General features: G+C 37.4%; 2 protein-coding genes across 2 annotated transcripts in view; both read left to right on the top strand.

Moving 5' to 3' along the window:
- Positions 1-622: 622 nt before the first annotated feature.
- On the top strand, positions 623-22,006 carry LOC121430609 (sodium-coupled monocarboxylate transporter 1-like). Its single transcript, XM_041627926.1, has 15 exons — positions 623-1,193; positions 3,516-3,581; positions 5,445-5,496; positions 7,326-7,393; positions 9,470-9,624; positions 10,676-10,816; positions 11,781-11,910; positions 12,758-12,846; positions 13,513-13,625; positions 15,364-15,431; positions 16,559-16,645; positions 16,868-17,145; positions 18,906-19,006; positions 20,579-20,703; positions 21,630-22,006. Exons 1-15 carry the CDS (start codon positions 840-842, stop codon positions 21,753-21,755), a joined length of 1,953 nt encoding a protein of 650 aa, XP_041483860.1. The 5' UTR covers positions 623-839; the 3' UTR covers positions 21,756-22,006.
- A 2,009-nt stretch (positions 22,007-24,015) lies between these two features.
- The window catches only part of LOC121430608 (sodium-coupled monocarboxylate transporter 1-like), a 34,353-nt gene continuing 31,076 nt past the window's right edge, over positions 24,016-27,292 (top strand). The window contains exons 1-2 of the mRNA XM_041627925.1: positions 24,016-24,645; positions 25,379-25,444. Of these exons, the coding sequence (XP_041483859.1) occupies positions 24,292-24,645; positions 25,379-25,444 (420 nt within the window). The 5' untranslated portion in view covers positions 24,016-24,291. The remainder of the gene's footprint in view (positions 24,646-25,378; positions 25,445-27,292) is intronic.

Raw genomic sequence — 27,292 nt, 5'->3', positions numbered from 1 at the left:
ATGTTTACTTTGTCAATTGTAATGTTCGACACGGCCCCAACAATGGAAATCAGTCTGTGAACTGTTTGGGCTTTTTAACCGTGTATAAATAAAGTAAATCTTATCTTTATCTTATCTACTGTGGTCACCAAAGCAAACCAATTAAATGTTCTCGATTTTCTCACAACGCTGAATATACAAATATACACACATCCACAAACACACGCACACCACGGACCAGGGAACGATTTTTTTTAACAGGGGGTGCTGGTTTGAATTTGAAAAGAAATTTGACAAACAAAGAAAGATCATAGGAAAATAACTCTTCTACGGATTTCGTCTCTATAGCCGTTCATAGTTTGAAACAGTATTGAGGCACATAAACCCTTGAATTAAAAAAAAAGAATAGTTCAATATTTGTATGCATGTAATTTCAAATAGTTGTCAAAATATGCCCGTTTATCGAAGTACGACTACACACGTTAACTCTACGCAGATGCATCTTAGAAAATAGTGGAGAAAACACTTTGCTATATTCAGGATATAAGATGAGAAGTAAAAGGAAAATATTGTCACTTTTTCTTAAAAACCCTAGAACTGACAAGAGAAACGGAAATGATTATTGAATAAATGACTACTCCCTCTACGGTTGGCTTGGGACACTCAGTCTGCTATCATGCGATTCGGGTCGACAGAAAAGGTTTTGATTTTCCAACACTCTACTGGAAAACAAACTTGATCAGGTAGTCGGTCTCCTGTGAACCTGGCAATTTTCAAACATAATTCCGTAAAAAGTACAATAAGGAAAACTCTACAGAATTTTTCGGAGGTTTTAAAAGCGACGAACAGGGTAAAAAAAAATGATGGAGAGTGACGGAGAAGGGTTGACATTTCATATCGCTGACTACGTCGTATGGTCTCTTATCCTCGCCTCATCCGTGGGCATCGGGATCTACTATGCATGCAGCGGTGGTCGACAGCGAAGCACCGAGGAATTCCTGGTGGGCAACCGCCAGATGAACCCGATCCCCGTCGCGATGTCGATCGCCGTGAGCTTTATCTCGGCCGTGACGTTCCTGGGTACGACTGCCGAGGCGTACACGAATGGAGTTATGATCTGGCTGCACGCCATCGCCATCGTCTTGTCTTGCTTATTCGCGGGAGTCTTCTACCTCCCAGTGTTTCATCGTCTGAAACTGACGAGTGCAAACGAGGTGAGTTCAGAAATCGCGGCACAAGAAGGGACGAAAAACTAGTTATTAACAATATGAATTGAAGGGTAAAGATGAGGATAATTAAACTGATAATTATCGTGATTTATTATAACTTCAAAAATTCAATGACATTAAGATTCAGATTCAGATTTTATTTCAAACAGAACGTAAATGATAATATAAATTGTTTTCCTTCATTTATAACAAACATTTGAAATACGAATCATTGTCATTTGAATCATATTCAATAACATCAATGACTTACATGATATGGTACATTTTGTAGACAAATTATAAATACACAATTTAAATAGACAAACTGATCTGTGGAAATTAAAAGATAAACACGAAGAAACATATAGAGCTATGCAACCTTGACCTCTTTTTTCTTAACTCTCCTCCTTTTCTTCATTTTATTTTCCTCATCTCCCTTTTCACTTTTCTCCTTTTCCATTACTCGAAAAATCACGTGATGGCGGTTGCCACCTGCCACCTGTGGTGCCCCCCTTCCAGTTATCACACCCCTTAAAGAATCTTCATGGGGGAGGGGTGCTGGGGTTTCGAAGGTTTTTTTTATCAAGCTGATTTTGCAAAAATAAAAAATAAATAAATAAATTTGAAAAATAAAATCGACTCCGGATGACTCCAAAACTCCAAAACACCTCCCTGCGTAGGAAATTCCAATAAAGATTAATAAAGTTATTTGAATTTTAAGTTTTTATTTGTGACGTCTTAATCGAGCAGCTGCCTCATATGCTATATATAACTCCCCCCCCCAAAAAAAAATATATATAATTTTTTCAATGGTTCATGATGACCAACAGTTCTTCTTTCGCGATTGGGTGTATAATAATTTTTTCTGTTGATATCACACTGTAAAAACTGTGGTGTTAAAACTGACACCAATTAATGTTAATAGAGGACCACACCCTGAGGTGTTAAAAAACACCCTAGAGATTGAACATAACACCAAAGAGTGTAAATGTAACAACCATAGGTATTGTAATAACACCTATAGGTGTAAAACTTACACCACCAATTTAACTCCGGTGTAAAATAACTGGTGTGGTTCTCTATGTACACCGGTTAACACCATAGTTTTTGCTGTGCATGAAGATGCAAGAAAACTAATTTTATTATTTTTTTAGAACATGGGATTTCATCGATTTTTTGGAAAATCATGATACTGTACATGGGAAGCTGCTCACATATGACGTCACATATAAAAAAGGGATAAAATTCTGATAAGTTTGTAAAGGTTTGATGGATTTTAATCAAACCTTCACCGACATTTTTCTTATAATAAAAAATTGGTACTTATATAGCGCATAATCAATTGAAATTGCTCTATGCGCTTTGTATAAATTGCTCTCCAATATTACAGTTACACTACAACAAAAATAAATATGTTTTCAAATGTCTTGTAAACGATTCAACAGAAGTACATGATCGAAGGTGAATTGGTTAGCTATTCCATAATTTCGGACCGCAAAAATCAAAACTATCCCCCCCTCCCCTTGAAACAGCTCGAGAATGTGTAAAATTGTAGTGTCTTCACTAGAACGAAATCCCATTGGGGCCTATAACTCACAAGCTTTGCTTTCAACTTAGGTCCCTCCATTTTTTCACTGATTTAAATCCTTATTGCGTATAAATTTTGTCTCAAGAACCATTTATTTCAACTGAAGATAATTATGTTATACTCATGTCAAGCATGTAAATGTCTGTATATGAATAATGGAAAATAAACTGAAACTGAAAACTGAAGTCTAAAATGGGGCCGGTGTGGAGATCTAAGTCAACTATAGAGGTATTCGGACGCCATATAATGCATACACTTATATACTAACAGTGCAACTTTGTTAGAAATTCTTTTGTCAACTGGTAACCAGTGCAAGTGCTTTAACGTAGGAGTGGCCCTATCATACTACTGAGCTTTCAAGATAATTCTAGCGGCGCGATTTTGAATGCGCTGCAACCTTTTACGATCTGTTTTATTGATACTGATCAATAGAGAAATACTGATCAATAGAGAATTGAGTAATCTAGCCTACTAAGCACAAGAGATCGGATAGCATGGTTACAAGCTTCATCGGTGAGCATTTTTCGTATTCTACATATATTAACAATAATAATAAATTATTATTATTATTATTAGTTTATTATATTTTATATTTTTTTTCTGCTAATTTTAGAATAAACTTTTTGTCAGGGTGAGCTTCCCCTTGAAATCATTTTTTCCATCACTAAAGCAATCCGATTCCACTTCTTAATGGCAGATAATGAACGAAGATTCTTTTTTCTTTCTTGTCCTCACCCCAGTATTTGGAGCTTCGTTTCAATCGGGCGTGTCGCCTCCTTGGCTCGGCTATAGTCATCTTCAATATGGTAAGATTCATAGGGGTTTATTTTCATTTGGTCCAATGTCAATTCGTCCAATTGCCAACTCGTCTACTATCATTTGGTCTACCATCAGTTCGTCCAATATCCATATGATCTAATTGCCATTTCGTCTGATAACCAGTTGGTCCAATTGCCATTTAGTCCATATACCATTAGGTCCAATTAGACTAAGTGTTAGTTCGGCAAAATGAATGAAACTAAAAGCAATATCAGACGAACTGGTTATGAGACGAAATGGTCATAGCCCAACTGGTGAGTAGGCGAAGTGAATGACTTGGCCAAATGGTAATTGGACCAAATGGTTGTTAGGCAAATTGTTGGTTGATGGAACGACATGAGACTGAATTAAGGTAGACCATGTGTGTTTAGGGTGTTGGCATTTCTCCTCTATTTCTGATGTGTAAAACACATATTGATATAAAATTGTGCTTTTCCGCATTTTTTTCCAGTTCCATCCAGGGTATTGCCTTTGGCCTCTTTTTATTTCAAAATAGATTTTTGTCAAATTTGTTTTGCTTTTCTACATTTTTGGACAATCATTTCAAAGGTGAGGTCTATTAAGCTTTATCGTAAATTTCTTGATTTTCACTTTAAAAAGGCTTATGGTTCTGGGTCCGTCTTTGCATTAGGCATTTTCATTTGTGTGAAATAAATTCATTATCATTATACAAATTTGTAAAAACTGAGCGATGACATGGCATAATTACGGTGCATATCCCCTATTTTATCGTAATGTAAACCAACTAGAGATAAAAAAGTTAAAAAATGCAAATAAAAAAAAGAAAACGGGGAGCAAACAAAGATTTTATGGCTCTATGGCCAAAATGATTTGTAATTTCCGACTATATAACATGCTACTGAACTTTGACTTTTACTACTTGGGCCACTGCATATTTCAAACGATTCATTTAAATCATAAAACATGTAAAACGTCTGGATTTTGAACCAAGATCTTGACTAAATGGTTATGATGATGCAGTCAAATAAGAGAAACTGCTAAAAAGATAATATTCGATCTGTAGTATGATTATTTAGAAAGGAATTACTCCAAAGGTGACACCACGGCCATTCCGAAGATACAAAGGATAAGGGATGGGGGGGGGGGTGAGCACGACCTATGAGTGCTTTATATGTAGTCTGCTGGCACAGACTTGATTGAAACTTTGATCAACAAGTGGGCCTCCACGCAAAGACTAGCACGGAGGGCCTTCAGGCATGAGTAGGCTGCACATTCAGACGCTTAACTTAAAAAAGAAAAAGAAAAAAGGGGCGGCACATGGACCATGTGCCCCTATAGGATTCGCGCCTGCCAACATTCACCCGACCTTTTACAATAAACTGTTCCAACGTTGCATTACAGGGGGCCTACATTTCTTTTTAAAAAACATTTTAAAAATGAGATAAAAATTACTTATAATAATCATTAGCACTGTAGCATCGCTATTATCCACATGAAGGAATAGTACATGCCAAATTGTATATCAAATCAAATTTACCAAGTACAATCACAGTTCGAAAGTTCGTAATAAGTGTTCAGTATGAACAAGGAGTTCTTTTTACCTCCATGGTATGAAATATACCCCTTTTGTTAAACCACAAGTTACATTTTTTAAACCCCCAACCTTGGAAACGATCTCCCTGTTTTAACTGCAGTGCTTACTATAATGATAATATCACACTATTATTGTTTGTTGCAGTTTCGAATCGCTTAATAATACAATGCTAACACATTTGCAATTTCTATTGACTTTGAAATAACACGAGTCACCTTCTGACCCCTTTCTAATAACTTCCGGTGTGTCAAGTTCATTTCACTATATTCTTTTTTTTTCTTTTTTTATCATGTAGTTCATCTATATGGGGGTTGTCCTTTATGGACCAGCGTTGGCGCTTAACCAAGGTATGTTAATTTTAATGTGTGAATTGTTATGTTAAGCCGTTTCATGGTTTTATTTACCAAGTGTAATACTTTGTACTCAAACTGGGTGGTAATTAAAACAATATGAATGACATAGTTTATTCCATTCATGAGCAGATTGCCAGGCTAGAGAGTGATAAGGGTTCATTTAAAACATGATAAGTGATTTCAACAAAGAAAACAAATCATTCTGAATACCCTAACCAAAATCACTTTAGAAAGTTGAAGGAATAACGATTTTTTGAATATCTTAATCAAAATGGTTTGATAAGTCCAGATTTATTTATATGACAATCCTCATGATGCGATTGCTTGTTGATAATTCTGAACATATTCTATTAAATCAGTGGCGTACAGAAAATACATTTCAGAAGGGGAAATTATTTATATGTTTTCTGACAAACAATAAAACAAAAAGAGTCATAGTCATTACCAGAAGCACTTTCGCGTCACAAATTTTCGGAAAACTAAAAAGGGGAAGGAAAAAAAAATCATAAAACTTCTGCTCAAACTCTCTGCCCCATTCAGGTAAAAAGCTAGTTTACTTTTTTTATTTCAATACAGTAAGGAGATTTGGAACAGAAACGCACAACGCTTTCAAAATCATAGAAAATGTATAGTCAAATGCCCTTTTGACAATGAGTAACCAAGAAGTCTTTGTCGAGAATTGGTGAATCAAAATGGTACTGTCATCCTGGAATCTCGACAATAGAAAACTTTGCAATTTTTCGTCAGCCCTGAAATTTAGGATGAAACTGCTGTCCCGCTTTACTAATTTTCGACAAAGACCTCTCAGCTGTTCATTGTCATTTGACAGGCATTTTGAATACATTTACTGTTTTCTAGATTTCGTTTTGCGTGGAGCTGCAAAAACGCCCTATTGGTGGGTGAAACCATGGACCTATCTCGTAATAGGTCCATGGTGAAACATAATAATCATTCGTTCACAATTGACATTTTGAGAATCGCGACCAATGAAGCAAAAACATGTGCTGAAAATAGCAAGCCATTTAGGGGGGAGAAAAATCATGAAATATATTGCCATGAATAGTTCGCTATATACCTCCCCGGTGGGTAACTATCTGAACCTTTGACGGTAACTTCCCGCAGTTCATCATCGAGACTACAGGCGGACCTGTGAGTTTTATAGATCGGGATAGGGGGGGGGGGGGGTTCTTGGCACTTTCAAAGTCTTTAAAAAAATAAAAGGGAAATGATACCATATTGGAATCTGGAGACTATTGATCTCGTTTTTTTTTTCATTTTCTATTTCTTTCTTTCTTTTTTTAAGTATACATTCAAATGGATTCATGCTCAAATTTCTACCATGTTGTATTTGTGTTTTGTTTATATTGTTCACACGAATATGTAATCAAAGGCTGCATTCTACAAGCTTCGCTTTTTAGCAGCTTCCTCCGTTTTCGACCTGATACATGGTTATCGTGATTATTATACACAATAAGTTTCCTTGTTTTATTGATTATAATTATGTCAAGATGTTCGACCTCAACCTTTATTCCAGTGTTAAAAACATCAAACCGACTCTATGTGATCGGTCTGTCAATAAAACAAACATATCTGTTGATCATACCAAAGACAATGAAAAGAATAGGCATTCGCACGCCATCTGCTGCGGCAAATCAATTCAAGAAAGCAGAACGATTTTGACAAGTTCATAGGTATAGGCGAGGAATGTGTAGAATAAATACAAAGAAATGGCATATCTCTGAATGTGACGCTGTTCGTCATTTTCTCAAAGAACATATGTTTTATTGCTGTGTTATCAAAGTGATTTTTCCCTTTTTTTGCAGTGGCGGGATTAAACGTATGGGGATCTGTAATGACTATAGGAATAGCCTGCACTTTCTACACTACTGTTGTAAGTGATTGTAATTCCTGTAGATTAAGTATTGACAAATGTGAGCATAATTTTTCTTTGAATAATAATTATAAACAATAATAATTATAGGCATTTTTGTAGCGCCATCTATCTAGACATATCCTATTCCGAGGCGCATTTTCACTATTATTATAATAATAATGATGATACTAACGATAATGATAATAATAATGATAATAACAATGATAATAATAATAATAGTAATAATAATAATAATAATGATAATGATGATGATAATAATAATATATGCAATTTCTTAGGCGCCATATTCATCTCGTAAAAGATGCTCAAAGTGCACAAGCGACAGGTGGGGGCAAACAAAATTACAAATAACAGAAAATCATCGATGAAATAAGTAATCGAGGTAAGCTTAAATTCATTGTCAGGTTTGATAAGGAATTGTGATTTATGCACACAATGACTATGATTAGACGGATTCAATTTAAAATTGACATGCCTTGATTATAAACATGATAAGAGTCGCATCTCCGACCTATTTCTTAAGGGGGGAGCTGGGGAGGGGTAATAGAAAGGAAGGAAAACAGAGAGATTTCAAGAAAGAGAAAGGTAGAGAGAAAGAGAGAGAAGGGGTGGGGTGGAAGATTTCATGTTCATGCTAATCATGAACTACGCATGCAGGTTTCCCCGTTCTTCGCTTATTTTCTAACAGTTAACTTCACTTAACCCCAAATTATCAAATTCATTAAGCTTTCATTTTTGAAGATCGACCTTTTTATTTTTACAATAAATACATGCCTACCTGTTTTTTTTCGAATCCACCAGCTTCGGTCTTTAAGACGATTTTAAGACGGGACAACCCCAAAACTGCTAAACACTGTTCAGGGATCTGTGATTGAAACGAACAAATATGAATTATGATTATCAGATGGATCGTATAAAACAGGTGGAAATGTTTGTTTCCCCACAGGGAATTGAAAAAACCCTATATCTCTGGATAACGAATGGTAGCGGGTGAAATTGAGCTCTCGAAAGGTCTTTTATACAAATGATGATGCAGGAAGATAAATAAAAGAAGCTCTGACCGGTAATCTCAAAATTTAAACATAAATTATGATTACAAGCCTCGCTCACTGGGCCATAATTACACTGTAAAAATATTAGGCACAATTCTTACCAGCACGAGGGTAAATATGTATCCAATTTTACCCAATGCGGGAAGCATATTGTCCAATAAGGTTAAAAAAAATAAGCAGCAATTATTTCAAAATGAGCAAAATTGTCATCACACTGGATAAATAATGCCCCAAAGATACATTATCATCCTCATGGATCATTTTTACCCAATATTTTTTAGAGTGTACGTAAAATGCTGTTATAGATTTAAGCAATGAATCAGGACCTGTAAATATACATTGTAAGGACCGGCGCGCCGGTCCCTCCTCAGTCTAATATGCACTAGTAGTGTAAGACAGATGATATGATGTGTCCACCTCCACAGAAATGTCAAATTTTTTTATCAGGTTGTTGATTTTATGATATTCATTTTCAATATTTTGCTCGACAATAGACTGGTTATTTCGCATACATTCGTAATTCCGAAGTTTCGTTATTGCGAAGGTTCGGATATTCCGAAGGTTTGAATTTCCGAAGATTCGTAATTCCGAAGGTTCTTAAGTCCGAAAACCAAATGAGGTTTGTAATTCCGAAGGTTCGTTAGTCCGAAAACAAAGTCAGGTTCGTAATTCCGAAGGTTCGTTAATCCGAAAAATTGAGGTGCGTTATTCCGAAGGTTCGTTAGTCCGAAAACGTAGTGATTTAGGAACCTAATTTCGTTTTCGGACTAACGGTCCTTCGGAACAACGAACCTTATTTCGTTTTCGGACTAACGACCCCTCGGAATAACGCCACAAATGTTCGGATTAACGAACCCTTTTACGTTTTCGGATTAACGAACATCGAGGTACAGGCAATTTACGTGTTTTGGAATTACGAACCTTCGGAATTACGAAGTGTAACCGGTTATTTTGGCCAGTCCAAGAGTGTAACTTCCCACCTATTTGTAATCACTCTTCATATTTTCTTTCTTCCTTATAGGGTGGATTAAAAGCTGTCATTTGGACGGATGTTTTCCAGATGTGTATCATGGTAGCTGGTCTTTTAGCCGTCATCATCAAGGGATCCATTGACCTCGGTGGTTTCTCGAATGTTCTCCGTATCGTCGACGAAGGAAATAGACTAGACCTATTCGAGTAAGTCCCTCTTCATCATCTGACTGGTTTTGAAATTGTTATTTCTTACGATTTTTTAAATTTCTCCCATGAAATAGTCCTAGAGTTCATAAGAACGTTTATCCAGGGACGTGAGAGGGACGTCCCCGTTTTATCCAGGGGTTCCCAGAATCCCTTCTTATAGGGATTGGGTAACGTTTTGGAAATTTTGCAAAAATCTTAGCCGTGGGGACCTACATGGTGTCCGTGCATGCAATAATGTTTCAAGAGGAGCCCTGAAACTGTTATTTTATGAACATCATTAGATGCTTCGCAATAAATGAAAAAAAATCCCTCCATATCCCACAGTGTTAAAGAAAACGTCCAGGCATACCCTCATGACTGTAGCCATTATCATCTCAGTAAAGAGCGAAATCTTAGCGTGAGAATCCCAAGATTAGTCTTGTCTGGCCTTAAATGGTTGCAATTTCGATTACAGCATTAGCTCCAACAGAAAAACTATATTTAGATCCTAAATAAAGTTAAACATTCCCTTTATAGGCTTAGAGTTATTAATATGAAATATGGCTCTGACCCTAACTCGTCACCTCGAATGTTTCCGAGTACATTGTTCTCGAATCTGACCCTAATTCGTCACCTCGAATGTTTCCGAGTACATTGTTCTCGACTCTGACCCTAATTCGTCACCTCGAATGTTTCCGAGTACATTGTTCTCGAATCTGACACTAATTCGTCACCTCGAATGTTTCCGAGTACATTGCTCTCGCCTCTGACACTAATTCGTCACCTCGAAAGTTTCCGAGTACATCGTTCTCGACTCTGACGCTAATTCATCATGTCGAATGTTTCCGAATACAATGCTCTGGCCGCTGATGCTAGTTCGTCATCTCGAATGTTCCCGAGTACATTGCTCTCGGCGCTGAAACTAATTCGTCACACTGAATGTTCCCGAAAAAATGCTCTCAGCGATGATTAAAAGATCCAATTTTTTTTCTGGGAGGGGGGGGGGGGGGGATTAGTAGTCTTTAATGACTTGCTCTTCATTTTGCTCTTTCACCCCCTCTCTCCGTAGTTTCAGCTTAGACGTACGAGTTCGCCATACTTTCTGGGGTCTCACGATAGGGTCATCTATAATGTTCCTCTCTATCTTCGGGACCAACCAGGCCCAGGTCCAACGGTATCTGTCGTGTAACACGACCAAGATCGCACGCATGTAAGTCCCTCATATTAAAGACATCAAGTACCCATCATCTCTCTTGCCCAGACCCTTTACCACCCATCACCAGAGACCTTTCGCTCCACCATGCACAACGGATTCAAGAACATAAAAATACACATTTAAATGCCCTACATGACAATGAATAACCAAGAAGTCTTTGTCGAAAATTGGTGAATCGAAACAGCCGTTTCTGTTTGTGGTAACTCCCGTAGGAACTCGGTAGGACAGCATTTTTTGCTGGTAAACGCCAAGCTGGTATATAACCAATTACCTTGGAAACATTTTACGTCTAGGTTAATCAGCCATAGTGGCTGACATAATAGACGACAGATATCACTCTTGGGCCTTTTTATCAAAGTGGAGACAATGGCAGAGTTGGGATTCGAAGTCACAACCTTGCGATTATGAGTCCAATGCTCAAACCACTGGACCACACGACCCTTCGTCCCGGGACACGGACTCTGGACAAACGGTATTATGTGCAATTTTTTTCAGCTGAGGGCGAATCTTCTTTTTCGGTTATCCAATTTTCGACAAAAACCTCCCCGCTGTTCATTGTCATTTGACGGACATTTTAGATTTGCTGTGTTATTGAATACGTTGTGCATCGCGGAGGGAACCCACCCCTAATCGTGCTAATGCTATATCTCTATATTACTCTCTCTCTAACTTCGGAACTAACCAAGACCAGAACAAACTCTATTACTCGTTTTTAACAGTCCTAACACACCACATGCATAATCAAGGGCATTTAGACGGCTCAAAGTTGACAAACATGTGTAATGCCTGAGCAAAAGATGTGCATTTTTTGTTTTATAAGATAGTTATATCACTGTATGAGGAACCTTGCTATTTGATAAACTATTCTCACAAAACGAATAACGGGTTACGTGATCGATCGTGGCCAATAACAGCAAGCATATCATAATTTTGATGATTTGATTTCTATCTCACGCAGATCCCTGGCAATCGCCACGGTGGTGATGATGGTAATCGTAAGTTGCGCCGTGACTGCCGGCCTGGTGATGTATGCCTACTACGCTGACTGCGACCCGATATCGGTCGGCGCTGTGGCCAAAAAGGATCAGGTATAATAATAAAAATAATACTCCGCATTTATATAGCGCTTAATACATCGGAACAACGTCTCTAAGTGCTTTACAGACATATAATTACCCCGGTCATCACATCCTTGTATGTACCAAGATATCTTGTTATATTATCGATATTTAATAGTTATCTAGTTATCGTAATGCGGAAAAATTGGGATATGATATAATTGATAGTAGTTTTGACAGGCACGATGCGAAGCGATGTAGCATGGTAAAATAACCACAGACTAGCTATACCAGGAATGACGATTTTATTTTCGTTCTCTTTTGAAAAATACGTAAAGAAGAAATATACGAGAGAATTAACGACGAGGGTCTATGTAACCAGGCTGATTGCCTCGCTTTGTATTCTCTTTTATTAAGATGCTTGTTTATTTTAATTGAAGACATCCAACTTAGCCTATTCTTCAATGTAAGCTGAAATATAACTTAGGTCATAAATAAGTTACGGACAATAAAAAATATGAGGAAAACATGAAAAAAAAACATCGGCCCGTGGACCATCGGGCTCACTGTTTCAATTTCTGTTTCTGGTAACTCCCTCAGGAACTGCTGGTAAACGCCAAGCTGGTATATAACCAATTACCTCGGAAACATTTTACGTCTAATCAGTCATAGTGACTGTCCTTTTAGTGACACTTTCGGGCCTTTTTGTCAAAGTGGAGACATTGGAAGAGTATGGATTCGAACTCACAACCTTGCGATTATGAGTCCAATGCTCTAACCACTGGGCCAAACGACCCGAATCAAATTCTAAAAATTCAATATGATTAATACATTAAATAACGCAAACCTTACTTTCTGTCTTTTCTTCATCTGACAGATGATTCCATATTTTACTTTAGATTTATTTCAAAAATACCCTGGACTACCGGGTCTGTTTTTGTCTGCTGTCTTCAGCGCATCATTGAGGTATGTATATGAAAGAAGAAATGACCACTAGATCGAATAATTCCAAACTAAGAGAATAGGACGAGGATTTAAAGAAAGCATGCATGTCAAGTTTAAAGGTAATCTTTCCAGGTTTCAAGATGGCGTTGTTCGGATGGTATTGTTAGGCGCTGTACTCGCCAACATCTTCAATACGAAGGTCATCGACGTAATTTGCATGCAACTGTCGGTCATCGGCCAGGACATGTCCACATGCACGGTACACAAACGCTGCACTGCTTTTCTGCTGACGTCACTTCACGCAGCAGAAGGAGGCGGAGCTAACCTGACAAGATCTTTGAACGGCAGCCGAAGCATGCGCGAACTGAGAATCGTCAATCTTCGGGCATTCGCGTAGTTTCGCAGAACGTAGTTTTCGTAGACGTAGAACGTCGGTGCCAATTGGCAGCCGGTGCCGTGCGCAGCGCGTATCCATGTCTAACAGCGCCCAATCGAATATGATGACATTATAGAACAACCATTTCCAATTCAATCATAATCTAATTTTTGTTATTGTCTATTTGCGTTTGCGAATGTTTAATGTATTTGTATTTTCATAGTTATATATTTTCTGTGACTTTGTCTATTTCTCTTGGGAAACAAGAATGTTCAAATCAATTGCTATTAATAATGATATTTTGTTTTCAGCACAATCTCATCCGGATTGAACGCGGTGGCAGCTGTGACGACGGAAGACCTCATCAAACCTATATGGCCGGGACTAAGCGATGAGCGATACACACAATTATCAAAGTTGATGGGTTAGATTTTGTTCTAATTCTTTCTACTCTGACAAAGGTTTACTCAATCGATAGTTTTGTTCAATCCATTGTTCAAATTCGTCAACGCTTATAAAAAGTTGCGCGATAGTTACGTTACACAAGCAAATCCGAAATAATGTCACAATAACATTATTTCTAATGATACAATCGGTCGAACCGGATTTGGGTTCTTATACGTGTGATTTGCTGCACTATGGTTTGATAAATGTCATGTAGGTTGACATTTCTTATTGCAAGACGTTGTTTTATTACTATTCAGTATCCAAGTCTTGTCATGACTTAAAGGGGATATTCACCTTTATGATAAGTTTAATGTAAAAATACCAGAAAATATACTGTATAATACTGATGAAGGTTTGAGAGAAATCCATCAAAGATAACGCAAATAAGAATGAGGACTAGAGTTTTAAGTTTTTGATCTGTGACGTAATATCATGAGCAGCTGCCCCAAATATTATGTAATATAAAGTCCATAAATTCCAATCATATGATGGTTCATAATGACTTAAAAAAAGATCACGAGCGGGTGTGGAATGATTTGTTAAAAAATGGCGTGTTTTCCTTCAGCAAGAATTTTATTCACACTGTGCTGCACTCGACCCAGGTGAGGTAAATGGGTACCGGCAGGAAGAAATTCTTCAAAAAGCTGTGCGCACCAGAATCGGTAGACTAGTTTAGCCGGGGTAATATAGGAGCGCCTTGAGCACCTAAAAGGGTGGATATGTGTGCTATACAAATCCTATTATTATTTTTATTATTTATTTAATATTTAAAAAAATCAAATGAAAATTACATTTCATTGATTTTTATCTACACGACAATTAAATGGGGAAGCTGCTTGTATATGGAAATCACAAATCAAAAACTTTAAATTCTATTATTTTTTTAATCTAGGATGAACTTTCATTAAACTTTCACGATATTTTTTTAATATTATTTTTGTTCTGCTTTTTGCACAATGAACACTTCGTCAGGGTGAACTTCCCTGATAAAGTTCTTTTATTTCTAATTGTTTTGATTTTGTACACAGTTGCTTTCTTCCCAATTCGCTGTTCCAGTTGTGCATAGGCAATGACATTGTAGGAAAACACAAAGAGGGAATTGATCTTATCAGAAAGAATGAAATAAGGAGCATATCTAAAGGCGACCGCACACCTTACGACTTGGAATATCTTACTGTGTAATGTTCTAAATCATCGTACGAATACCTATGTTCAAATATGTGACTATGCTATCATCTTTCTTAGAATAAAAGCAAATTTAATGTCTAGTCGTAATTACGTCATAGCAGTCGTACGACTGGCTACGATTTGAAACTAATTTGGCCTTTACTCCAAAATAAAGGCTTGCAATCTTTCAAAATGGTTAGATTAGTATTCTTTCAATTAATTTAAACCTCAAATAAAATGATATGTTCTATTCACATTCTCAGAAAATGAGCAAAATGCAATTTGGTACAAAATCGGACCGCGAACAGTCGTGAGGTGTGCGGTGGCCTTAAAACTTGTTCCTTAAAAAAATCGGTTGTTGAATATGGAAGTTTAAAGGTCGTGTTGTACTGTCTATGGGGATCCTCAAATTGGCAAACATGCTTCGAAATGACTGATTTTGTGGACAACTCTCCATTTGTTCTGTATGAGCATATTTTCAACTGAGTTATACAAAAATATCACATACTAATCAAAATTTCCTTTACTCTATATTATTTCTCTTTAAGCTTTAACGTACGGACTCCTTACTATCGGATTTGCCTTTCTCGCATCGGTAATGGGAGACATTCTTAAAGTAAGTGTAGACAAACTAACGTAGAGGGCGTCAACACTCTTTTGCAAAGTTATTGGAGGTACAGGCTGGGCCCGAGTTGTCTTGTGCGCCTTGTAGACACAAGAGAGTCCAGGGTTCGATTCCGGCTACGACATCTTGGGGAAAGCAAATTATGCATCGCTCTTCATAAATTGAATAAATTACATTGACATAAGCATTATTTTGCATCAACGTGTGCACGTTAAAAAAACACATCAGCATTAGTTAGATATTACTCAAATTTATATCAGTTTTCATTAAATTTTACTGATGGAATGTCTAATTATTGAAAAGCTTTACTATAGTTTTATGTATTTACCTTGTTTTAGAATGTATCTTTTATAATAATTATCGTTTTTAATCAGAATATTTTCTCAGAACCACTATCATGATTATATTTTGCGCAAACAGCTTTGTTCATTTTACACAAACTGGAAAACGATAGCCGCAGACATTGCACCACTTGCTTTTTCAGTTACATTTTCTAATGACATTTTCAGGAATATTCTAGTTTTTGTCAGGACTCTATTCAAAATGAATAGATTATTAGACAACTTGGTGCATCTTTTATATATCTAGTCATATGTCGTACTATATTCAGGATAGGAACTACTTCGTTTTAATCAGATTAGCAATACATTCAAGTGAATGTGACTAATGTAACAGGTGTACTCTACCGACCCTCATATGTACTGTTTCACCTGTTTTTGTTTATTGAGTGATTATGATTTCAAATTGATATTAACATGTTAATTTTCATGTTTTTAAAATGTTTGGTTAAAAAAGCTTTCTTGTGCCGTTCACCATAGTCCTTGGTTTTGGTATATTTCCCTGGGCATCTATGGTTAACAAGCTTAGAAAAAATTCATTTTTTTTCGATCCTTCTCTCTTCCTTACGATTTACGAACCTTTGCCCCCCCCCCCCCGTCTCTCATGGTCTCTTTATCCACACACAACTCTTCACCTATCTTTCTTTCAAACCATCTCCTTTCTTATTATTCTTACTGTTGACCCAATTCACCTTTCTTCCCCCCCCCCTCTCTCTCTTCCCTCCTCTCTCTCCCTTCCTCTCTCTCTCTTTCTTCCTCTCACATTCTTGTTATGACTAGACGGTGCTGAATTTCTTTGGCATGTTCGGTGGTCCAACTTTAGGACTGTTCAGTGTCGGCATGTTTTTCCCCTGGACAAATTCAAAGGTAAGTTCTCTCTCGAAATCTGCATTTTGCAGAAACGGTCCTCCCTCCCCCTCCCTCCCTCTCCCTTTTCTCCCTCTATTTGTGTGTATCATTATCCCTATGTCTTTCTGTCATTTTTTCTGAAATATAATCTTGATAATCATCCATTGTTCTTTACAGATTGAGGATTAACCTTGGCCCCAAAATCCATGTAATCTCTTTCTTTTTTTTTCATTTTGATAGGGTGCATTTTGGGGGACACTGATCGGGTTGGTGTTCTCATTCTGGATTGGTATAGGGGCACAGGTGTACCCCCCTAGGTACCCCGCCCCTTCTTTCTTTACCTCCATGTGTCCGATCCCTAACGACACATGGACATTCGACGGCAATTCCACTGACGACATGTTCACGACTACTCGGTTTGCAGGCGACATCGATTCGACTGCCACAGAGCTAACAATAGATGGCGCTATTGCAGTGAATAATACCGTGACAGGACCTCAGGTTGAAGACGACAAGAGGTAAATTTGAATAATAAATAATAATAGTCCGCATTTATAATACATCGGAACGACGTCTCTAAGGGCTTTACAGACATATTATTACCCCGGTCATCGGATCCTTGCATGCCCGCATACAATGTATGCACCTTCTCCACTCCCTGGGGAGCATTCCAACAAGAGTTCCAAGACTCAATTGCTAGGCATACTACATATAGGCTTTCACATCCTAATGGGTACCCATTAATCACCTGGGTGAAGAGTGGCAAAGTGTGGATTAACGCCTTGCCAAAGGACGCTATGGTGGGATTCGAACACACGACCCTCTGATTACAAGGCGAGAGTCAGAACCGCTACACCACGACGCTTCCACACCCCCTTCTCCTACCGCAGTGCCGAAATTTGGCATGAAATCAATGTATTAATGTTGCTTGTGATACATTATACTTACATAATAGTCAGTTATAGGAAGCGTTGCACGTGATAACACACAATATTAAACGTCCCATAAATCTGAGATTCCGAGAGGGTGAAAATTTTTGATCCAGATACGTCTGTAAAGTTGCTTTTGTTGTTATTTTTAATAGGCAAACTTGTCACATTTGACTACTGTTGCCTTGTTTATTTGCTTTCCTTTTTTCCCTATAATTTCTTTATTGAAATGGTGAGTCTAACTCTCAGTTAAGAAAAGGTAAAAGAAAGAAACGTCTTGAGGAAAATAACAGGTGAGGAATATGAAACGAATGTATTGGCAATGCTGTATTTTCCCCATGTCTCATAATGTTATTACGTATTTGAATATGCATGAAACAATAAATAAATACAATTATTTCTTCAATTTGAATAAAATACATATCAATACTTTAAATGGGTGATCATAAAATCACAAGTTATGGCTTATTAAAAACGCCCCCTTGTTATAAACCCTCATGACTTTCGTCATTAATCGTCTCCTTCCGTTTGAACGCACCCCATCCATTTCATACAACCTCTTTCTCAATATATTTTTAAACCAAGATTCCTAACAATTCATACCAACAATAATTTGGGATCTGCTGTGATAATGGGGAGTTTTCGCAACTATTACACAGACGCATTCTGGAACGTAGATAATGTATTGTCAAAAGCCCTTCGTGACAAAGCACCCTTTGTAAAAAAAAATCAGTGAATAACAACAGCGTCGTCTTGGGGAGCGTTTCATCAATATTTTCATCCGACAAGTTGTCAGATCTGACAACTTTCCAGGATTCTGATTGGTTTAGAAGCACTGTTACTATAGCAACTGTCGGATAAAACAGGACTCGTCGGATAAAACGTCTGACAAGTCCTTTCATGAAACGCTCCCCTGGACTCTGGCATGTCTGGACAAACGACATATAGTATTTCCAATGTTGTTGTTAGCGCAGAATTATACGACGATCAGCAAGCAGAGTTCAATAAGATTCGACAAAGAGCAAGCACTAAGCTGTTCACTGTAAAAGCGCTGTTTAAAATGTTAAGCACGTTGTTTAAGCCCCGTCACTCTAACAACTACTGTTTAAACTTTTTAAACAGCTGTTTAAACTTTCTAAACAGTTGTTTAAACTATTAAACAGCTGTTTAAACAAGATGTTTAAAAAGTTTAAACAACTTGTTAGAGTGACAGGCTTAAACAACGTGCTGGATTTTTTTTAATTGTATTTATTGTGATTTGACGGACATGTTCAATATTTAATATGTTGTACTTCTATCCCCGTTGTAGTTGCAAAAGGTAACTAGTGTTACTTTTTCTTTATCTTTAGGCCAGCCATTGCAGCATTTTACACTCTTTCCTATACGTGGTACGCCTTCGTATCGTGGCTGGTAACGATTTGTGTAGGCCTCATCATCAGCTTTCTAACAGGCAAGTATCTGCGCATTTTTTTGTCATACTAACTCAATTTTTAAACTTTACTGGAATAACACCAAACTGGTACGCATAGGAAACATTTTACGTCTCGTAAACTGATGTTTGTTTTGATTCACCCAGGAAGAAAGACAAATAACGATTAGGACTGAATCTGATCATCTGGGTAGCGTTTCGTCAACATTTTCGTCCGACAAGTTGTCAGATCCGACAACTTTCATTGATTTAGATTGGCTGAGACGCATTATTCCTATGGTAAATGTCGGATTAAGCGGGACTTGTCGGATATAATGATTATTAAGTCCTTTCATGAAACGCTCCCCAGGACTTACTGTTTTACGTCCTATATATTCGGGACGCTTTTACATTTCCCGCCCGTTCAGACGAGTCAAAGAAGCGTCCCGAATCGATCGGACGTGAAATTGTTCTCTCCGTTTCAAACAGTAATTCCATGAGCCCGTAACGCAAAGCATATAGCAATCATCGTAGAACCTTTTCCTATGATTGATTGCATTGACTTCAATGTACGATCAGTCGTGAGAATCAAGCGAACAATATTAATTGCTAACCTTTGTGTGTTACGGGACTCCGATGATCAGATTTAGGTCTATTCGTTTATTTACGTCTAGCTTAATCAGGCAAGTGGCTTTTTTAAAAATCAAAGTGGAGACAATGGCAGAACACGGATTCGAACTCACAATCTCACGATTATGAGTCCAATGCTCTAACCACTAGACCACACTACCCGCTCTGAGCTCTGATTGGATATAACTTTCTTCCAGTCATAAAACATGCAATATGTATAAGAGTAAAATTCACGTAAATATGAAGGAAAACAATCTTATGATTTTGTTATTGATGGTTTTGTCGTTTATTTATTTATCGACTTATTTATTTATTTACTTAATCTTTGAAAAAAAATTCATTGTGTCACATGCTTTGTAAAAACTGCGGTGTTAAAACTGACACCAATTTGTGTTAATAGAGGACCACACCCTGAGGTGTTAAAATTACACCCTAGACTAAAACATAACACTAAAGAGTGTAAATGTAACAACAAAAGGTGTTGTAATAACACCTATAGGTGTAAAACTAACACCACCAATTTAACAGCGGTGTAAAATAACTGGTGTGGTCCTGTATGTACACCGGTTAACACCACAGTTTTTGCTGTGAGAGATATATGTTCTTCTTCCACTGCACCAGCCTTTTTGGGACGGCTTGCGCCCCAAAAGCCGCCCCAAAGAAATAAATGAATAAACTACTGAGTAAGAAAGGAAAGGGAGTGAAAGGGAAAATTATAAAATACACGTATAAAATCAATCTATGGGTATCATGTTAACCAATTGAGATAAATATTTACTCGTTCGCTTTGACAACTCGCGACTATTTAGAAGTTGCCATCCCCTCTGTACGCCATTATTATGCTCCTCATTTTTTTCTTTATACTTCAATGATTCCTCTTAATTTAACAAACTATTTCATAGGGTTCTCGATCCACATCGATAATATGTAATTTGTAGAATCTTGTGTCTTATTCGCGAATCATTTTCTATTCGACTTATATAGGTCCACAAGATCCACGGAAGCTCGACCCCCGTTTGATAAATCCAGTGGTCGACATAATGTATTGCTGTCTACCTGAAAAGTGGAAGATTCCATTACGTTGCAGGGTGGGTGAGGATTTCATACAGGTAAGAGGATCACGTGGGAAGGAATATGGGGACTTTTCGGAATTAAATATTGAAGGTGGCTTAAAGGGATGGTCCGGGCTAAAAGTGTCTATAGTTTAATAAATAGAGTAGAATTCACTGAGCAAAAATGCCGAAAATTTCATCAAAATCGGATAAAAATTAACAAAGTTATTGAATTTTAAAGTTTAGCAATATTTTGTAAAAAACAGTCGTCATGAATATTCATTTGGTGGGCTGATGATGTCACATCTCCACTTGTTCTTTGTATTTTATTATATGAAATTAGGTTTATTCAAATTTTTTCCTCCAAAAACTAGAAAACTTGGATTGACAACTGATTTAGTGCATTGGATATTTATTGCTTCAACTTATTTCATTATAAGAAAGACATATCATTCACACAAGTATTAAATAATGAAAAAATACGATTTTATGTAATAACATAAGAAAACAGAAAGTGGAGATGTGACATCATCAGCCCACCTAATGAATATTCATGACGACTGTTTTTACAAAATATTGCTAAACTTTAAACTTCAATAACTTCATTATTTGTAATCCGATTTTGATGAATGTTTTGAGAATTCTACTCTATGTATTCAAATATAAATATTTTCAGCCCGGACCATCCCTTTAATATCGATTATCATTCCAAAATAGTACTTAGGCCTATAAAGATTCGATTTTATCAAACGTTGAAAATTTAACTCAATCAACCAGAAAAAGTGATTTATGTGATTTTTTGTACAACTAATGTGGGAGATAAGTCGTTGTATCTGATTATACGAACAGTGATAAATTCAATTTTGTTGAAAAATTCTCCGTACGTTTTACTCATATTATCGCTTCCTTATTAGGGAATAACAAGTTAGCAATCATTGACGTAATTCACGATGTATTTTTGTATTTTTCTCCATTTCCTCAAGGGTCCCGAGTATGAGAAAGTAAATATCGAAGTACAAAACGGAAAGAAGATGAACCTTGTCAAGAAGAAGAACTGGTTCCAAGTGGAGTACCAACCGGACAATGATGATGGCGAGGATGTCGTCTAGGCGATGCCTTCCAAAGAAATCGGCAGGACATCAGGCTTGTCACTTGACACTAACTAAAACAAATTCAGGGTTCAAATGCTGCACAATCGTCGTTTTTTTTTGGAAGGGGGGGGGATACCCACATCCCCACACCCGATCCTTGCCATTCTGCACCCAGAAGTAAAGAGCCAAGGAGGGATAGGGGGCAGGAGGCGACACCCCCTAAGACGTTTCAAGTAGGGAAAAGCGTAGAAAAATGGAGAAAGGGAGAATGATGAAGAAAAGGCAAGAAAGAAGACATTATTGACGCCATTCAATCAATAAGCCAAAAATTATATTTATCGTACTTGTTTGTTTTTTTGTTACAAATAAATTAATAAAATAAATAGAAAACTAATATTGTAAATTCATCAATTCAGTCCTACTGCTGGTCAATATCATGTGCACATACTCCAATCAATAAATAATAAATGGATAAATAAATAAATAAATTAATTAATAAATAAGCAAACAATTAAATAAATAGATAAATTAAACATGATAAATAGATATAATGCATAAACAAATTAAAATATAAATGAACAAATTAATTGATAAATGAAAAAAAATATAAAAATAAGAGTTGTGACCCCTTATATTCTTTCATATCTAGGTATTCTAAAATAAAATAAAATAAATAAGGGACTCCACCTTGGGGGTCGTCCGGACCCCCCCCCCTCCCTCTCCCGAGGCAGTATAATTTGCCCACTAGTTTGGAGAAATAGAATTGAAATTGAAATTCAAGATACTCCTATATTTTTTATGAATGATCCAACTTTGTAACAAATAATCGATGTACGTATTAATGTTGTTGTTTGAATCGCATGCTGCATGATTATTTTATTGAATAAATTTCCAATGTATCCGCTTCGTAAGTATTTGTAGCATTATATTTCCTTTTTCCCCCAGCAGTACAATTTAGGGCTGATGATGTCTTAGTAACTGCAGTGATGTTGATGATGATTGTGATGCTTGTGCCAGATCATACATAACATGATTGTGTAGTTGTGGCGGTGATGATATTGATAACAGTGACGATGATAATTACAATGGAGTGAAGAAGAAGATGATGATGATGATGATGATGGTGGTAAAGATGATGATGATGATGATAATGATAGTCATATTGATGATGATGGAGATGATGGTGATGATGAAGAAGATGATGATGATGACGACGATGATAATGGTCAAATGATGATGATGGTGGTGATGATGAAGGAGATTGTGATGATGATGACGACGAAGAAAATGGTCAAATGATGATGATGGTGGTGATGATGGTGATGATGGTAATGAAGATGATGATGGTAGAAATGATGGCGATGAAGAAGATGATGATGATGATGATGATGACGACGATGATGGTCATAATAATGATGATGATGATGGTGATGACGAAGAAGAAGATTATGATGATAATGATGATGATCATAATGATGATGATGATGATCATAATGATGATGATGGTGGTGATGATGGTGATGATGAAGAAGAAGAAGATGATGACGATGATGATGATGATGGTCATGGTGATGATGATGGTGATGACGATGATGATTATGATGATGATGGTCATGGTGATGATGATGGTGATCGTGATGGTGATGATGATAATATACTAATGACAATACTAATACTAATCATCAATAAAGAAAGTTGAATTGATTTGAAAGGTTCAGCCAAATGAAAAATAAAATGTGATAAAAATGGTATTACGCTCTCACCAGTGGTGTAATGACATAGGTGTATTTTTTTTCTCTCCAGGGGCGGTAACCCACTAAAAGGTCGCCATAAAATAAAGAGGTTGGTGATTGTATTCAAGATATAAGGCCAAGGGGAGCGTTTATATTTACCTCGTAAAACCAATGTGCAATGAGTAAATTCAGGGATGCTTTGATCAATGACTGCTTTCCACGTATTTAAGAGTTGGGTGTATATATGCCCATTGCTTTATGAACCCTTTATAGTTATTTGTCGAGTAGTATTTCATCATACTTTTTTTAATCATATGATAATAATAAAATGTGATAAAATTTGTTTTCACTAAACAAGAGATAAACTTCCCGAACAATCAAAGATTTATAAAAACAAATATTTATAGAGACATTTACTAGCTTGTTGTCATCCCTCAAAACCACAATGCTAGACTGGGCGAGAGCCTCAATTTCTATCAATAAAAAAAAAATCTTTATCATGACGATGGTATCATGCAGCCATTATTTAATTTGCTATCATGTAGGAACGATTTGTTGGTTTCATCGCTGGAGTAATGATTTCTTTCGAGTCAGTGTAACGCTTTTGGATTTTCAAAAACGTCTTTTTTCGTTGTAGCAAGGATTCTTTCGTTTATATTATAACGCTAGAAACAAAACATAAAATTGCATGGGAGTAACGAACAGCTAATCGCGACCAATCACTACTTGATCGTCTTCGAGAGGGAAACATTCAAAGAAACGGAAATTTGCTGAGCAACGGTTTTAATCACAGAAGCTAAAATTACAGAAGAGCTAGAAAAATGCCGGAGGATGGTCAGAGCGAGCTCACTTTCCAGACCGCCGACTTCGTCGTCTGGTCGTTCATTCTCGCCTCCTCCGTCGGCATCGGGATCTACTACGCCTGCACGGGCGGTCGCCAGCAGAGCACCGAGGAGTTCCTGGTCGGGAATCGGAACATGAACCCGATCCCGGTGGCGATGTCGCTGGCGGTGAGCTTCGTTTCGGCTGTCATGTTCTTGGGTATGACCTCGGAGGCGTACGGGAATGGAGTGATGGTTTGGCTCCAGGGAGTCGGGATCTTCATCTCCGCCGTCATCATCAGTATCTCATTCCTACCCATCTTCCATAGACTAAATGTTACCAGTGCAAATGAGGTATGTTTATTATTATCCCCCATGGGGCGGGCGGGGGGGGGGAGGATTCAGGCTGGGAGTTCGTAGTATTTCGTTATTTTTTTTTAAAGAAGTGTGTCGACAATGGTCTCATGGTAGTCCCTCAAGAATTTTAGTAAAACATGGCGACCACAGATTTTAATTCGAGAAGGAGCCCGATCGCTTTTAGATAAAAAGCCAAGAGAAGAAGAAGGTGAGAGGGAGAGATGAGAAGTGAGGGAACGAGACGAAGAAGGAGCAGAAAGAAGAGGAACTGGAAAAAGAGAAGAAGGCGAAAAAGAAAAAAAAAGAAGGAGGAGAAGATTTGAAGAAAAGAAGAAGGAAGAAGAAACAGTAGCAGAAGAAAAAAAGGAGGGAAAGAGGATAAGAAGAGGAAAAAGAAGAAGAAAAGGGAAAAAGAGAAAGCGGATGAGGAAAAGGAGAAGCGGAAGAAGAAGAAATAAAAAAAAGATGATAATGGTGAAGAAGACGAAGAAAATTCAGGAGAAGCAGAAGAAAAAAAAGAGGAAGAACAAAATGTAAATTAAAGAAAATGGAAAATAAGAAAAAGAGGAGGGGAGGAAGATGAAGAAAAGAAATAGATAAGGAATTAAAAGTGGATGACTTGGATAATTTGCTTTAATGCTAAGATTATACAGAAAAGAATGTCATGTATTTTGTACAATTGTATTCATGAAATCTTATACTGTAAATCTATGTCTGCATTCTTATACAGTATCTCGAGCGCCGTTTCAACCGAACGTGTCGTCTGCTAGGCTCGGTTATACTCATCTTTAATATGGTGAGTATGATGATGATATGGTTAGTTTTGTTTTATATCACAAATTATTAGGAAAGTAAGCGCTGATAGCTCTAGTGGAGTTCGTAATCCTGTGGGCGCTTAATGTGCAGTTTAGTATATATGTATCGTCATTTCCAGGGCATTAGCTGTTAGCTGTTCAGATGGCATAAATTATTACATAAATTTTCATGCATCAGGGCCCATATCTACTAGAAAGGAACTTAAACCCTAGAGGAACTTAAACCCTTAAGCCCCTTTTACACCTTCACGGATGCAACACGGATCATCACGGATCTCAGTCCGTGATGATCCGGGGTGCCAAATTTGTATTTTCCTAGCATTCCCGGAGTGAGTACCGAGTTAACTGGTTATTAACACGGATATGTACGGAAAAGTACGGAGTCTACAAGGATAGGCAAGGTAGCAATAGGGATCCTGTTTGATATGCTCCCGGAGCCAACACGGAATACCCAGATGATCACGGATGTTACTGGGTCTTTACACGGACCTTCACGGTTGCTCACATTCTGTACTGGCTAGAATGAAGTTTCGTCCCTTTTTGCAGCATCTGGAGCATGCTCGTGCTTGGTTATGAATACGGACTATTGTTCATGTACGCAAACAATACAAACATTTGACCGTTAAAACCGTTATCAACAAGGATCACCCGGTTCTTACAAGGAGCCTCCCGGATGCATTCGGTAGCTACACGGATGTACAAGGAGGCTACAAGGATGAACACGGATGATTATCAGTCCGTGTACTCCGGGATGAAAAATTGAACATGTTCAATTTTTCTCCCGGACATGCCGGTACATCAAGGATGGCACCGCATGAGTAGCCGGAGTGTACACGGTAGTCCCGGACTGTACACGGATGACCCCAGATTAACAATCCGGGATGATCCGTGTTGCTTCCGTGAAGGTGTAAAAGGGGCTTTAGACCCTCTATATAACATTAAAGGACAAGTCCACCTCAACAAAAGGTTGATTTGAAAAAAGGAGAAAAATCCAACACGCAAAACACTGAAAATTTCATCAACATCGGATGTAAAATAAGAAAGTTTTGACATTTCAAAGGTTCGCTTCATTTCACAAAACAGTTATATGCACATCCTGGTCGGTATGCAAATTGGCAGTCTGGTGACGTCACCCACTCCCTATTTCTTTTGTATTTTATTATATGAAATATGAAATATTCAAATTTTCTCCTCCTTGTCAAGTGAAACAAAGTTTTATTTCTCCCTGAACATGTGGAATTGCCATTATTTAACAGTTTATGGATAAGTCTAGTTGGTCCTTATTGCCAATTCTGTAAAAATTGAAATATTGTATTATTCACACAATAAGAAACAAAAGAAATAGTGAGTGATGGACATCATCGACTCTCACATTTGCATATCGCTGAGTTTTGCAAATCATTTCTTTGTGAAAAAAATAAGCGAAACTTAAAAATGTCATATCTTACTTACTTTAAATCCCATTTCGATGAAATTTGCAGCGTTATGTTTGTGTGATTTTTTCTATCGATTGAAACCAACAATTTTCTGGGGTGGAATTGAGATTTAAGCATGGTCAATGATAGACCAAAAGCTTCGTTCTCTGTTTTGTTGGTTGTTCAGCTGAACTCCGTTGGCTTCACTCACCAAATACAGAGACCGAAGTTCTAGCGCGATCTGTACAGGGGACTCAATGGCCATATGTTTATGTACTTAAGATCGGATAAAACGGGGAAGTGAATTTGCGCGACAGCCGAGGTAAGTCACTGTTTTTGTTCCTTTCAACTTCATTTTTCTCCTTTTTTTGGCAATTAATGCCAAGAGGGAATATAAATTTGCATTTTGGTCGC

Source organism: Lytechinus variegatus, chromosome 17 (genome assembly GCF_018143015.1).
Source record: "Lytechinus variegatus isolate NC3 chromosome 17, Lvar_3.0, whole genome shotgun sequence".
NCBI lineage: Eukaryota > Metazoa > Echinodermata > Echinoidea > Temnopleuroida > Toxopneustidae > Lytechinus > Lytechinus variegatus.
This window is presented reverse-complemented; position numbering and strand designations above follow the sequence as displayed.